The sequence below is a fragment of the Barbatula barbatula genome (genome assembly GCF_947034865.1).
Source record: "Barbatula barbatula genome assembly, chromosome: 24".
Lineage (NCBI taxonomy): Eukaryota > Metazoa > Chordata > Actinopteri > Cypriniformes > Nemacheilidae > Barbatula > Barbatula barbatula.
Window position 1 is genome coordinate 704,526 of NC_136787.1, and position 16,948 is coordinate 721,473.

At 41.8% G+C, this 16,948-nt stretch overlaps 1 protein-coding gene across 3 annotated transcripts in view; it reads left to right on the top strand.

Annotated features, from left to right (window-relative positions):
* The window catches only part of nrg1 (neuregulin 1), a 34,603-nt gene that overhangs the window by 10,614 nt on the left and 7,041 nt on the right, over positions 1–16,948 (top strand). For all 3 annotated transcript variants that reach the window (XM_079448131.1, XM_079448132.1, XM_079448133.1), the window contains exons 4-5: positions 15,019–15,157; positions 16,878–16,945. In XM_079448131.1, the coding sequence (XP_079304257.1) occupies positions 15,019–15,157; positions 16,878–16,945 (207 nt within the window). The remainder of the gene's footprint in view (positions 1–15,018; positions 15,158–16,877; positions 16,946–16,948) is intronic.

Here is a 16,948-nt window from a genome sequence, read left to right on the forward strand (position 1 = left end):
AGAAAGATGATCGGCAGTAATACTATCTGCTCCGCACCGTGACTTTGAAAGCTGGAAGAATTATAGGGCTGGAGGACAGCCAGACCTCCACTCTCAGATTGTGGATCTCCCTCCCTTTTTTGTCCTGATTCTTTTTTTCTGCAGCTCTGCCACTTTTAGCAGTGTGAGACTGAGGTTGCACAGTCATCCTGCAGAGTTTCCTCATGATGCTCATTATCTTGCAGACAGAGAGCTGATGGGTTCGGTTCTCTGGGACAATGGGATTGCAGAGATATGGTTGCAGAACACTGCGCATGTAAACGCAGAGCTATTGTGGCATGAGAATCTGCCTTGGTGATCTTAAATAAAGCCCTGGCACCAACCGGCTAGTGCTTAGCTAGCACTTCTTTCGCAGGAGACTGTCTGCTCAGAATTGTTTTATGTGTCTGTAATTCAGAGTATTTCAGACGTTTGTGTCTTGATCTTCATCACCTGAGTTCACCTCAGCGCTCATTTCATTTGGCTGTATATACATGCTTGTGCTGCTGGGAAGCTGAAAGCCCCTCCCTCTGCCAGTGCTGTGATCAATGGTCAGGGTCTGAAATGGAAAAGCGATCGGTCGTGTTGGTCATTTCAGTCTAAATCAATAACAGACAGCATATCAGCTGACTTTCAAGGACGCTTTAGTCCAGTGATGCAGATATGTGATGCAGATAGGATAACACAACTGTTATCCTCATGTTAGCACTTTGTCATTCAACAGTGAGCGGTTCATCAAAGCAAGCAATTTAAAAATGATGTCACGATCATTTTAGCCCATGTTAGGGGGTTTTAGATGCATCTCTATTTAAAACACCTATTTAGGGAGACTTACCACTAAAAAACATTTTGAAAGGGGGCTGATGAGTTGAATCTTATTGATCAGGTGCTTGCCACGGGTGCAGTAGATGAGGCTATATCGGGGTAAAAAGGATATTTTAGTGCAATTTTAGCTTAGCAAACCAAAGTTATGATATAGGTGATGTTTATATAATTGATCGAAAATATGCTGTTTAAATGCGATTTAAATGCCTTCCCCCACTCAAGTAGATAGGACTGTGGACTTGCTATGACGTAAATAACTTCCCAGAGGCATCGCAAACATGGCTACCGAGCGGCACGACTTCCGTAAACAGACCTTGGTTTCATGTTAGCATGCTGCTAAGCTAATGACATGACATTTAATAATAATAAGCACAACTAAACATTCTAACCACAAATATTGCATAACAATTTCTCAGTATTTAAACACATTTAATGACTTATTGTAAAATAGTGTTGAAAATAGTGTATGATAATGACATAATACATGTTAGTAACTAAATACATTTTAAAACAAATCTACAGTACTATCAGTACCTACAGCATTATTCTCATGTTATTTCTATTCATCATCATGATTGTTTAAACTATTAGTTCAATATAGACAACATGTTTTATCCTTACAAAACCAAAAGAGAACTGTGATGTTAGATCAGATTCCTGTATTTGAGATAACTCCAAAAAGATTCAAAAATAATGTTTTTAATTATGTTATGGTGTTTTTATTGTGTTCGTTGGCTGTATTTTGTTCATTATTATGGCTGAAATGATATGATATTAATTGTAATGCACAATTTAAAAACATGATTTTTGAAACATTTGCCGTTATCTCATTTTGGAACCAAACTCTTCATTTGTTTGGAAACAAACCCTCAGGCTTTGTGCTTCTGTGATCTAGAACACATTGGTACACGATAGAGCGTAGCACTTAAGAACATGACTGTAAACCCACGCAGCACATAGGTTTCTAACCCATTAATGCTCAGCGCTGTGAAGTCATTAAATAATGTATAAATGAGGGATGGCTTTATCGATTAGCACAGAGCGTCTCATCAACCTTTTCAAACATCTTCCTCATGACGTCACGCAGACACCTTTCATTGCTCTCATACAGGAGAGAGAATAATGATAATGAATGTGTTGTCTTCACGTTGATGTGGTCATGTCTGTGTTGTGTGGTTCAGTGTGATGAGGTTCAGAGAGAGTTCATGCCCTGCTTTCACTGAATGACTTTTACATTAATGAATGGCTCTCGGCTTGTTTTTCTCAGCCAGACGCTTCACCTTCTCCTTTAGCCTTTTGTCGCTCTTCCATCATTCTCGTTGTCCATTTGAAACAATATTCATCCAATAGTTGTGATTAATACTCTTTTTCATGGACACATTGTGCAATAATAACATCTAGATGTCTCGGGTAATCCCATAATGAATGTATTGTTACCCGTGTGTGTTTTTTACAATGAGAATCCTGCTAATGTGCTGTAAGCATAAATCAGCTTTTATTAGCTCTCTCTCTCTGTCTCTATCTCTCTCCGTGGTGTTCCCGTCCCTTGAGAGCAATCCGTACATGCTTTCAAATGTTTAATGAAGCTCATAAAGTCTCATTGTGAGAGCTGCAGTGGCGACATCATCTGAAAACCAAAGTGAATTCTCTCTTCTTTGAAATAAAGTTGGAGTTGCCGACAGGGACACGTCTCGTCTGTGTGATCTCAACCTCTTCCATTAGTCAGTGTTTAAGAGTGATGGTGCTGATGAATTCATTCCAGTAATGGACGGAGACCAGCCGAGCACACGTCTGCCATTTCATTATCCTGAAATCAACACGTGAGGCTTGGTTTCTGACGGTCAGGAAGTTTAACCCAAAAACTTTGAACCATCCACCAGCTGACTCAGCACATTAATAAACGCTGGTCTGATCATAAACATGCTCAATAGCATATTTTTTGTTGAATGTTAGGTGTGAATTCATTTCAGTCTGGACCATCACATGACTCGACACAATGTTGCTTCTTAACATATGTTTTGTGTTTTTTAATGGAAATGTCTCTCCTGTGCTGGGAGGTTCTCATTATAAAGTTCATTTCTAATGTCTCATGGTCCTTTAGAGGATGTTTGTTGTCATAAGTGTTTTTTACCTTACGTTATGACCTTGACTGGTTTGAATGGGATTGTGGGTATTATATGATCCACTCTAGAGAACACATCTCCCATGAGCCTCTGCTGCGTCAGATGTCTTATATTACAGTACAGATGGACAGCAAGGTCAGCGGACAATAAACACATCAACAGCAGCATCTTAGCTACAAAACACACAACGTTACTCATTGATACCAAATAATATCATCCAATAAATTCCAATTTACATTTTTGCAACCATATATTATCGCTGCATATCAAAGCATAAACAACCATAAAATAACATTCTCACAATGTTAAACTCTTATAAGGGTTCTTCACAGCGATGTTTTTAAAGAACAATCTCTTTCTTACTTTTTATCATCTGAAGAACCTTTTTTCAACACAAAGAACCTTTTGTGAAATGGAACGGTTCTGCAGATGTTACATTTTCTTCTGTGGCATCCAAGAACCTTTTGAAGCACCTTACGGGATGTTTTTTAAAAGTCATGGTCTTAATAAAGACAAAGATTTTGTATTTCCGTTTCTGTTTTAGTTTTATGAGGTGAATGGACACAGATATATGTATATCATCTCTCTCTTTCATCACATGTGAGAAATCATTTCATCTCTGTGTCCGTGTGTGTATATTTGTAAAGTTTCTTTGACGTTGTGAACCTTGTGTGTGTCTGTGGAGTCTCATTAACAGTAAACACACACATCTGAAGCGTGTGTGTATGTGTGGAGTTTCCTCTCTGAGCAGCTCATGATTTCCCAGCCGTGTGTCACTGTGTCCCCATGCTTTCTTCACCCCGCTGAAACACATATTTGACCTAGATAGGTGATCTCGGCACTAGTGTGATGACACTTTAAGTACTAATGAATCTAACCTACCCCATGACTCTGAAGATGTTCTGATACAGCGATACAGCTCTTGCTAAACGGTTGCTAGGCTAATGTATTTGGTTTCTATGGGCGTGGCTTGGCATCGTCCAATTGATAATAATCTAAGCCATGAGTGAATCGAACCAACTCCTATGTCTCTACGATGTTCCTATGCATAGATATTGCTATTGCTAAAGGGTTGCTAAGCTAACCTATTTGGTTGCTATGGGCGTGGCTTAGCATCTGGCAATTGATGATGCTCTAAGCTATGAGGGAAACGAACCAACTCCTGTGTCTCTTTGATGTTCTGATACAGAGATATCAGATATCTTGCTTAATGGTTGCTAGGCTGACATGTTTTGTTGCTATGGGCTGGCTTCGAACCCTGAGATGCTGATTGGTTGCCTGACTGAAGTGTCTGAACCATATGTGTCTACGAACCTGTGCTGCAAAGATATCCACCTGGACTTTTTATAATGGAAGTCTATGGGATTGCTTGCTAAGTTGCTGTAAATGGTTGCTATGGGCGTGGCATAATAGCTTCATTATGATCATGTGACAGTGACTGGTTGCCTGAGTCAAATGAGCCCACCCCCTTGTCTCTGAGTGGTTGTACTGCGTTTTGCGCCTTATATGGGCATGTTTCCTGTCAATGGGTAATTTCGGGTGTCTCTTACGTCTCAGGGGTGTGACTTACACCCCATTGTGAGTGATGTTCTCCTAGAGTTCTCAAATGTGGTAACCGCAAGTCTCTACGAAAATCCTCGCTCGGAGCTACGACCTGTCAAAGTTCAGCGCAATGTTAAGTCAATTTTTCGGGTGGTCTTTTGACTCCCCATCGAACACCCCCCACCCGATCGCTTCTAAAAGTCATAGCACATCATTCTTCAATGGGCCGCTCCACTTAATCCCTTATTCATGGGTCTAATGACAAAAGCTGCGGGACAAGTTACGCACCAAACCTTTGGCAGAACAAGAATAATAATAGTAATAATTCTTATAATAATAGATATATAGAGGCAATAATAATAATAGTAGTGTGATTTTTCAAAAGCATCACTAATGATGTCCTCGTCATGGTCAAGTACTTGATTATCAGTTTACAAAGATGGAGATACAGTCACACTAAAGGTCTCTGTAATGATCAGTTGTGTAGATCTAGTCCTGGAAGTCACATGTGCTCAGAGATGAGTCCTGAACACCTCCACAGATGCTTCTCTAGTCAAGATGACCAAATCAAGGTTATTCAAATAAAATGTGCCACTGTTATCACACGGATAATAATGTTGGATGTCAGTTGAGAACAGTGGACATGTGCAGTGTAGTCTAACAGATGACCGAATGGATGGATGATGGATGTCTCTGTGGTTTCAGTTGCTGTGTTTCTGTTTGTCCATTCTCATGGTTGACTTGATGATTTTAATTGGCCGTCTTGAGTAAACATGTGAGCTCATGCTGCACTTGTGATGATTTATGTTCAGTACATCAGAGTAGTTTTATATTATCATTCATGTAATATTGTCTTCAGATCAATCGTACGGGAATTGTACAGCAGTCAGAAAATATTCATCTGGGTTTTCACCAGAATTCATGGGGAGCAAAAGTCAATTGTGAGTTTTATGTATGAAAGATTTAAGAAAATCATCCCGATGAATTGTGTTGATGGTATTTGAGCACCTCAAACAAACAGAGGTTGAAGAATGTTTGAATGGAATGATGACACATCAGTATGGTTACGGTGGAGCGACTAGTGTTTTGGTGATTTTTCAGTTACCTGTGTCAACCTGAAACACAAGTTGTTGGTTAAACCATCGTATGATGTGCTTTAGTGAAATATCGCTCAGTGTTGTGTTGTTGTTATGTGGCAGACAGTAAAGTGATGGTGTGAGGAAACACTTCATTAAGACACTTTCACAACTCCATCATCTGCGTCACTTTCTATTGACCCGTTAACTTTAGTTTTTATTGTTCAGTTCAGTAAGATGAGATGCGGTCTCTTTCGGGGGTGATTCAGGGGTCCTCTTGAGTACAGAATCAAAAACACTATTGTAAACGAGACACTATTTTTACAACTTTGCGCATTCAACTTTACGGGAATCATTTTGAACTTAATTTTTTAGTCCTTCACTTATTTAATTACTGTTATATATTTGGATATCATGCAGTGGGCGTCAGGTAATGACATGCGCATGATGTGCTGATATGCGTCTTTACACATGACAAACGGAGCTATCCATCTGGATGGAGATAAAAATGGCAACAACACGAAGCAAAAGAACAAGAAGGCATGTGTTATTGTACTTATTTAGTTTTGCCAAAGGGTGCAATGAATTACTTACAAAACAATTCTCCAGTACAGATTTACAAATTAGATTTGTCCCCTTTATTTTATTTGCCCATGATAATATGTCGTTTGTGCTATCTCATTAAGAGAATTATTGATGTGTTTTCGTATACTTAGCTTTTTGGAGAAAACTCTATATATCATGCTTTATTTTTGTTAGTAAATCACTCATTTGATAGTAAAAACACAGCGTTTGCACGTTAACGTTTTGTTACAGCTAAATGGTCGAATAGCGACGTGTTAGGTCAATCAATGTTTTGTTTTATTTTATTTTATACTTCATTGTTTCAGTATAAAATGAATGTTTCTTTTTTTTCTTCCCCTCTTCATTTGTTTAAGTGTGTTAATTGAGTTATTATTTGGATTTCTTATAGTTTACAGTTATGTTTGGCCTATATCTCATTTTAATTATTTGTACAAGGGCCCCTCACAAGTTTGCTCAGGCAGGGCTCCGAGACATCTAGGATCGGCACCGCTCAATAGTTTCACTGGTCTGCTTTTATGGCTTAACCTGACCAAGAAATACCCATAGAAAGAGCCATTTGACTAAACCAGGGGTTGGCAACCTTTGCGACTAAAAGAGCTGATTTGGGCCCTCTCCCACCAAATAAAATTATTGTATGCTTTTTCAGATATTCCTCGCAGAAATCAGACCAGAAGTGGTCAAAAGTGGACAAAATAGACAGATTACAGCAGCAGGTGTTAACATGTGTGCGCCTCTTTCGTCCTACCAAAACGCATCTTAATACCAGACATACACAGGCCTTATGAAGACTGCAGGGAGCCGCAGCAGGGGCGCAGAAGAGACCCCTGGACTTAAACTGACCGGTCACTGTTTGTTGTGTTTTCACATGTCATTTAGGGATGATTTACTCTACAGACCAGTGTAACACAATGATCTTTACATTTATTCATTACACAGAGAGAAGAAATAAATGAGTGTACACTGCATACTTATTTATTAACAAGCTTGTGAAAGTTTTCCAGCTGTGTGTCATGCGTCGGTTATAACAACCGCATAGCAACATGCTTCAACTTCTTAGCAACACATGTAGCATGGCCATGGCATGACAGCAGCTAGACTCTCGCAAAAATCAACCATGGTTTACTACAAACAAAACCATAACCTAGTTTTACCATGGTAACCACAAATGAATCATGGCACATGCTCACTGTAGCAAAAACACGGGAAATTCACAAAATAATAAGCAGTAATGCTTGGAGCTTTCCTTCACAGTATAATGCAGTATCCTGTACACAGGCTTTACTAAAACAGACACATGAAGTGTTTAAACTTGACTTACTCTCAGCGTGTCAGAGCAGGAAATCATGACCTTATTTGGCCATAAGAGCAGGAATTTCCTGGCGTGGTCTTTACACACACATTACACAAGAGCGGTGTTAAATAAACCTTCAGTGTTCATGATGAATCAACTGGTCTGGGGACTTTATGAATCACAACATTGGTGAATTCTGTTCAGGCTCTTTTCACACACACGTTAACATTCAATTCAATTTGATTTATATGGTGCTGTTGCAAAGCAGCGTTCCATCATTGTAAGAAATAAAATGTAAATAATACTGGGGGAAAATGAAAGAGAATATACGGCATTAAGATAGATGGTATTATTGCACTTTACATGCAATGTACACTGATGTGTACACAGTGGATTGTCAGAAACCGTATATTATTAAATCGAAGTATACTTAATTTAGGTATTTTATTATTTTACATATTGTTATCAGGACTGGGAGCCCAAAATGACAAAATATTTGCTATAATATCAAAACGTACGGAAATAATATATTTGTCAAAATATGTGCATGTGTGTTTTTAAAAGCAAGTTGTTCAAGTAAATGAACAGTCTCCCAGTGAGTAACGGTGGCAAGGAAACCAAAGTCCACTGTAGATGCGTAAGTGTATAAGAGTGGAGAAAAGAAACGTTGGGAGAGGCCGGACTCAACGCTAAACTGGGAGAGCCAGTTCTCCTCTGGCATATTAAAACAGCACAGAGAGAATCATTACTGTTGACTGTCAGATTCAATGGAAATAGTTTATGAAAAGATGAAAGAGATATTTTGGTCTGTCTAATATTATTCTGGTTCTGGATGACTGTGGGTTGTGGCTACAGTTGCCATCCGTTGGACTTCCCATCATCAGCAGCGTCAGGCTGGGAAGAGCATCCGGAGAAGAACCGGAGGTTGGACCGACGACATGTGGTGTCCTCCAGATCCTGATGACGGCACATGAAAAGCAGAAACTGATATTAGCGTAGAGGCCGCTCACAGACAGTCTAAGAAAGTGACCCTGATGGATGTGTGTGTGTTCGCTTCCCACAAGCTGACTATAGTGCAGCATAGACTGTTTACGGTGAGCGAACAGAGTTGAGTTTGGTGAAAGCTATAATAAAGAGATGAGTTTTTAGTTTTAAACTCATTGAGTGTGTCTGAATCCCGAACCGGCCTGGGGGGCTATTCCAAAGGTTAGGAGCCAAGTATGAAAAGGATCGACCACCTTTAGCAGATATGGATATTAACAAACCAGAGTTTTGCGACTGGATTGCGCGCGATGGATTGTAATCTTACAATAGATCACAGAGATACTGAGGCGCTAGAGCATTCAATGCTTTATAAGTTATCAGGAGGATCTTGATAGGCAGTCAGTGCAGTGATAACAGAATTGGACTCATGTGGTCACATGTCTTAGATCTAGTGAGAACTCTAGCTGTTGTAGTTTCCTCAGAAGCGTTTGCAGGAGATCTCCCCAACAATGATCTACTCGTGAGGTCATAAATGCATGAAGAAGTTTCTCTCAGTGTAGAGATGTTCTGAGGTGGAAGACATTTGAGATGACCACCGACGGCTATCTAGCAACACGCCCAGGTTCTTAACTGTGGGGACCGAGCAACCATCAAAGGAAATTTTGCACTCTAGTTTATTTTATTTAGTGTAATAATGAATACCTCTGTCCCATCCAGTTTGTGATGTCAGTAACACAGTCTGTTACCGGTGGGTTGGTGAGGGAGGAGAACCTGTTGGAAATGAAACAGGAGCGTGAATGTGGTTTATGTACAGCAGGGGTTTACATCAAGTTTACATTCAAAGGTCTGAGACTGAATTCTTGTCAACAATTGTTATTACAAAACTTTGAATGACTTTTAACAACTTTAAATAAATGTAAAAAACAAATCAACTCTATGTGAAGAAAATTAAGTTTTTATTGTGTTAATATTATAACTTGATCAAAAGAACCCAAAGTCAGTTTCATTGATATGAATTTGTGTACAGGTTATTTTTTACTGTGACCAACAGTGCTGCATTTATACTGTTGGCTTGGCTGAATGTGCTTCTGTTTTCTGCCGGTCGCTGCACAGATAGAGATCAAGAGAAAGACGAGCTGCGTCAGCAAAGTAAAACCACACGCTCGCCGGCTGACCCAGCAACATTTCATCTACGCGCTTTACCTGAAGACCTACAGCGAGCATGAGCAGCGTATGTGTCTTATGTACATGCGTTCCTGCTGCATGTGTGTTTGTTTGGAACTTGGCGTGTCCGGAACCAATTCTCTCCCTTTCCCAATTCAGGCCAGAGTCCAGACTTTGGGAAGGACTAATGTTGAGTCTATTAACTGAGTATATAGATATTAGTTAGCGGATAGACAACTAAAATAACTACAAACAAACGCAACACACTGGACCAGGAACAGCAGGTCATATCAGACAATGCTTTGAACACTTTATAGATGTTTAGTGTTGTAGATGTGTGTGTGTGTGTGTTTATGGATAAACAAACATTCATTCAGCCTCTTTCAGTCAGTGTAAGCATCACAAGTGTTAGATCGCTAGAAGATGAACTTTTGCTGTAGATTTACCACACAATAGTAATGGCTGTGCCTCCTGGTGAATGAAGCCTATCAATGTGCAGAAAACTAAATCGTACTTCAGACATTATAAGCAGCCACAGCCTGTGTGTGTTCTGTCAGGGATAATGTTCAGAGAGCCGGTTGTTAAGCCCTTCAGTGTGATCGTGAAGCGGAGGGTCTTGTGTTTCACTGAAGGGCTTTATTTCATGATAACAGACGGCTGCTTGAACATTATTCCTCTTATTACACGACTACTGGACACATGACATCAAACTGGACATGAAATATTTGATATATACTTCTGTGAGGAAAAGACCTTTAGTTTCAGTGTTAAGGTCAGAAACGATGTTCAAACGTCACAAACACGTAAATTGGTTTAATCGTTTGTAAATATAATGTCATGTATGTTATTAAAAGACATAGTTATAGTGAATTTGTCAAAAAACTGTATCCGGGTTACCGTGTGTTATTAGTTCTGAGAGGTTGTTATCTGGGAATAATGAACCTGCCAATGTTGCGACTGACCAATCGGAATCAAGCGTTCCAGCCAGCCGTGTAATAAGCGGATTTAACACTTACTGTATATGTGACTCGTGTTCTTTTCATTTTCTTCAGTTTCAGATAGTTATCAATGTGTGAGTGTGAACGCCCATGTGGTGATGTTCTCATGACCTGTGATGAATCTGTGTTCTCTGAAGTGCGCTGTGACCTGTGATGTAGTTTATACATTCAGACGGATGATTCTTTACTGTTTGGTTGTTAAAGAAGTTTGAATGAAAGTTCTTGAAGACCGGGAAGGGTTAGATCTGCAGTATGATTCAGCAGCATCAGGACCACTCTCAGTGTGTGTGCGTGTGTGTTTGAGAGAGAACAGGCCGTGCTCTTGCAGTAGATTTCAGTTTGTGTGTCCCTGTGGATCTGCATTGCTGGTCAGAAGCAGCGCTGGAAAACGCTGGGCCAGCAGATGCATTACAGGAGGTGGCATGACTGCACTGCACCACGGCTTCCCATTCTTCCCAACAGCAGAAAAAAAGAAATAGAAGCCAATCAATCGCGCAGCGTCCTGAAGGTGCAGACTCTGCCGAATGCACCTGCAATGCAGTATATTTGTTTAATTCATCTATTATTATTATGTCCTTGCTGCTTTGCAACATTGAATTTATGTTCGCAACACTTTTTAGTTTATAGAAGTGGACTTTTAAGTAAGTAACTCATTTTTGAGAAGTACATAAGAGTAGACTGAATCTTGATTCAAAAGATCATGTAAAGCGCAGCAAAAAAGTTTTTTTTTATGAATACAAATAAAATCAACTGAAATACTCATTCTCATATGATTTGTAAGCATGTGTTTGATGGACATTTCTACTTTGCAATCATTCAGTGGACCAGCCGACGTGATTTGGCACCAGCTGGATCCTCAAACACAGAGTCACACATGAATCACATTCTCAGGACGATGAAAAGAGAATCCCGTCATCATTGAGACTCATGAGCTGAATGAACGCTCCTCTGTCTCTCCTTGAAAAGATCTCCTGCTGTTTCTCTGAGCATTCATCTCCAGCGAGTGTCCGTCAGTCGTCCAGCGCCGTGCCAGAATGTCAAAGTCTGATGAATGGCGTCCGTGTGACACGTCTGAGCTCCAGTCGGTGTCTTTCAGGTGGAGATTTTCTCAGAAACACTGAGGGAAGATGTTGTTGTTGTGAAAAACAAGAATGCGATTGAGGGACTGAAGCGATCCGTTCCGCTGTCAGTGATTCATCACAACATCACATTCAGCTGATCATCACAACAAAACCAACGTCCATTAGCGTCACCTCAGGTCACATCAACACCTCGAGCTTCAGTTGGTGGAGTGAGTTTAGATTGACGCGTGTGCTGTTCATCATGTGGGGTCTTACGGTCAGTGTTTGCGGTCTGTGTGTCCTCATCTAAAGTGGTGAAACGCTTGACGTGGATGATGTTTTAGAGACACTTGTCAGATGTGACGTGAGCGCTGAGGTGGATGATGTTTTAGAGACACGTGTCAGATGTGACGTGAGCGCTGAGGTGGATGATGTTTTAGAGACACGTGTCAGATGTGACGTGAGCGCTGAGGTGGATGATGTTTTAGAGACACGTGTCAGATGTGACGTGAGCGCTGAGGTGGATGATGTTTTAGAGACACGTGTCAGATGTGACGTGAGCGCTGAGGTGGATGATGTTTTAGAGACACGTGTCAGATGTGACGTGAGCGCTGAGGTGGATGATGTTTTAGAGACACGTGTCAGATGTGACGTGAGCGCTGAGGTGGATGATGTTTTAGAGACACGTGTCAGATGTGACGTGAGCGCTGAGGTGGATGATGTTTTAGAGACACGTGTCAGATGTGACGTGAGCGCTGAGGTGGATGATGTTTTAGAGACACGTGTCAGATGTGACGTGAGCGCTGAGGTGGATGATGTTTTAGAGACACGTGTCAGATGTGACGTGAGCGCTGAGGTGGATGATGTTTTAGAGACACGTGTCAGATGTGACGTGAGCGCTGAGGTGGATGATGTTTTAGAGACACGTGTCAGATGTGACGTGAGCGCTGAGGTGGATGATGTTTTAGAGACACGTGTCAGATGTGACGTGAGCGCTGAGGTGGATGATGTTTTAGAGACACGTGTCAGATGTGACGTGAGCGCTGAGGTGGATGATGTTTTAGAGACACGTGTCAGATGTGACGTGAGCGCTGAGGTGGATGATGTTTTAGAGACACGTGTCAGATGTGACGTGAGCGCTGAGGTGGATGATGTTTTAGAGACACGTGTCAGATGTGACGTGAGCGCTGAGGTGGATGATGTTTTAGAGACACGTGTCAGATGTGACGTGAGCGCTGAGGTGGATGATGTTTTAGAGACACGTGTCAGATGTGACGTGAGCGCTGAGGTGGATGATGTTTTAGAGACACGTGTCAGATGTGACGTGAGCGCTGAGGTGGATGATGTTTTAGAGACACGTGTCAGATGTGACGTGAGCGCTGAGGTGGATGATGTTTTAGAGACACGTGTCAGATGTGACGTGAGTGCTGAGGTGGATGATGTTTTAGAGACACGTGTCAGATGTGACGTGAGTGCTGAGGTGGATGATGTTTTAGAGACACGTGTCAGATGTGACGTGAGCGCTGAGGTGGATGATGTTTTAGAGACACGTGTCAGATGTGACGTGAGCGCTGAGGTGGATGATGTTTTAGAGACACGTGTCAGATGTGACGTGAGCGCTGAGGTGGATGATGTTTTAGAGACACGTGTCAGATGTGACGTGAGCGCTGAGGTGGATGATGTTTTAGAGACACGTGTCAGATGTGACGTGAGCGCTGAGGTGGATGATGTTTTAGAGACACGTGTCAGATGTGACGTGAGCGCTGAGGTGGATGATGTTTTAGAGACACGTGTCAGATGTGACGTGAGCGCTGAGGTGGATGATGTTTTAGAGACACGTGTCAGATGTGACGTGAGCGAAGAGGTGGATGATGTTTTAGAGACACGTGTCAGATGTGACGTGAGCGCTGAGGTGGATGATGTTTTAGAGACACGTGTCAGATGTGACGTGAGCGCTGAGGTGGATGATGTTTTAGAGACACGTGTCAGATGTGACGTGAGCGCTGAGGTGGATGATGTTTTAGAGACACGTGTCAGATGTGACGTGAGTGCTGAGGTGGATGATGTTTTAGAGACACGTGTCAGATGTGACGTGAGCGCTGAGGTGGATGATGTTTTAGAGACACGTGTCAGATGTGACGTGAGCGCTGAGGTGGATGATGTTTTAGAGACACGTGTCAGATGTGACGTGAGCGCTGAGGTGGATGATGTTTTAGAGACACGTGTCAGATGTGACGTGAGCGCTGAGGTGGATGATGTTTTAGAGACACGTGTCAGATGTGACGTGAGCGCTGAGGTGGATGATGTTTTAGAGACACGTGTCAGATGTGACGTGAGCGCTGAGGTGGATGATGTTTTAGAGACACGTGTCAGATGTGACGTGAGCGCTGAGGTGGATGATGTTTTAGAGACACGTGTCAGATGTGACGTGAGCGCTGAGGTGGATGATGTTTTAGAGACACGTGTCAGATGTGACGTGAGCGCTGAGGTGGATGATGTTTTAGAGACACGTGTCAGATGTGACGTGAGCGCTGAGGTGGATGATGTTTTAGAGACACGTGTCAGATGTGACGTGAGCGCTGAGGTGGATGATGTTTTAGAGACACGTGTCAGATGTGACGTGAGCGCTGAGGTGGATGATGTTTTAGAGACACGTGTCAGATGTGACGTGAGCGCTGAGGTGGATGATGTTTTAGAGACACGTGTCAGATGTGACGTGAGCGCTGAGGTGGATGATGTTTTAGAGACACGTGTCAGATGTGACGTGAGTGCTGAGGTGGATGATGTTTTAGAGACACGTGTCAGATGTGACGTGAGTGCTGAGGTGGATGATGTTTTAGAGACACGTGTCAGATGTGACGTGAGCGCTGAGGTGGATGATGTTTTAGAGACACGTGTCAGATGTGACGTGAGCGCTGAGGTGGATGATGTTTTAGAGACACGTGTCAGATGTGACGTGAGCGCTGAGGTGGATGAAGATGTTGATGAGTAGAGAGGAATCACATCCAGTCGGAGCGCTCACAGAGACACACAGACAGAAGACATGAGGTCTCAGAGGTTTGATTCAAACACCACAGCAGGTACACACGCACTTTACTTTTGTCTTTTATACCTCGACTCCAGCTTGAGTCTTCTGGATGGTTGTAAACTTGTTTAAGAGTCTTGATTTGATCGTGGCTGCTTTCTAGCTGAGATTTCTTCACTGTTGTGACAGGGATTGTCTGCAGTGTTCTGTTAGCTGGTATTTCTGTTGGTTTTGACTTCAGAACTGTGCTGTTCCTTTGACATTGGGTGTTGGTTTGGATGTGTGTGTGCCGTTAATCATGATTGTGTTGATGTGTTTGTGTGCAGCGGCCACCAGCACCACACCGCCAACCAAGACCTCCAGTCACGTGACGCCCTGCGGCGAGAGCGAGAGGAACTACTGCGTGAACGGAGGAAAATGCTTCACGCTGGAGGTCACGCCGGGAAAAATCCACCGCTTGTGCAGGTAGAGATGCGCTGTGTGTGTGTGTGTGTGTGTGTGTGTGTGTGTGTGTGTGTGTGTGTGTGTGTGTGAGAGAGAGAGAGACCGCTGCAGCACACTGAAGACAGGAGCGCATTACAGCTGCAGTGCTGCATCCCTCACAGAATAAACATGTTCAGATTCAACAGACTTTCATTGACAGAAGTGTATAAATGATTCCAGCGGTCAATGCTGTCATTCAACTTCCTTTCATACTAATGTTGATTTATTTATTGTGTGTGTACAGGATGTGCTTCATTCAGGCAGAATTCAGTTTTTCTGAGACTTTATTTATCTTCATAGAGTCTCCTCAAACAAGTTATAAAAGACTGTAAATGAATAATGTAAAGTTTGTGAATGAAATGAAGATGTTGCATTCATCTGTGTGTGTGACGCTCTGCTTCTGCTGTCCAGTTCAGTGAGTAAGCACAAAAACAACTGCTGATCTCAGAACAGCCAGCAGATGCTTCTCTCTCTCTACTCTAAATGCAGGAGCAGATCCATCCATCACATGTATATTCACTGCTCTTCAACAAATCAAACATCACTCCTGTTGTTTCTCTTCGTGTGTGTGTGTGTGTGTGCATGTGTATGCATGTCATGTCATGTCATGTGCATGTGTGTGTGTGTGTGCATGTACACAGGTGTATATTTGTATGTGTATGCATCTAATGTCATGTGCATGTGTGTGTGTGTGTGAGAACAGATCGTCTTCAGAAGGATAGTGAAGTCTGGTGCTGGTTGCATCAGTCTTTTAATTGTTATCTTTAAGAAGAAGGAAGAAGTCGTAACTTCTTTAAATCACTTACAGAAAGTCTAACTGAAATGTGAAAAGTAAGATTAGTTGTAACTAAATCCTAGCCAGTGAGACTAGTTGTTAAGTTTATGCAACTGGGCCCTGACGTCAGCTACACTCTTAAAGTCCCAGTGAAATAAAAAAGAATTTCATTTTTTTCATGAAATATTGCAGCTTTTATTGTAAATAGCTTATCAATGTGGGTCATTTTCTTTTTTAAATTCGTGTTCCCTCATAATCTTCAGTTAAAATCTGAAAATGCACTTCCTGTATGACGATCCATCATAACTGTTGTATTTTAGACAGCTTGGGCGGAGCATCCATTAACTCCTCCCCTTCAACTGTCATTTCTATTTCAAAATGCTACTGCTGTTTTTCTACAGCCAATCAATTCGCAGTGAAAAACACACAAGCCACGCCCAAAAAATGCTCTCATTTGAAGTTTCAGTCATAAATGCATCAGAATACTCAAGTAAAAACAATCGTAAGTTCTGCTTCACAGGGACTTAATCATATATATGTGCCTTATAGTGCCGTAGAAGAAGCGTTTTTGTCTAAATGATTCCATAAAGAACCTTTGAGATTCTTCAGATGATAAAAAGGAAAGAAAGAGATGGGTCTTCCATGGCATCGCTGTGAGGAAACCTTTAAAGCACCTTTATTTTGAAGAGTGTATATTGTGAGGAGCAGTCAGCGTGTGGTGTTGTTGTTATAACATAATACACAGACAGAAGCAGTAAATAGACTCCACACACAGTTTGTATATGTCAGTGTGTGTGTGTGTGTGTCCTGCAGGTGATGATGTCAGAGCGTGCATGCCTCACCACTGTCTGTCATGTGTGTGTGTTTGTACAGTTGTGTAACATTGTGTTGTGATGTGTTGTGCTGTTCATCCTGTTTCTAACACAGGTGCCTTCCAGGATACACAGGGGACCGCTGTCAAACCAGAGACCCTGTGCGAGTCATAGACAACAAACGTA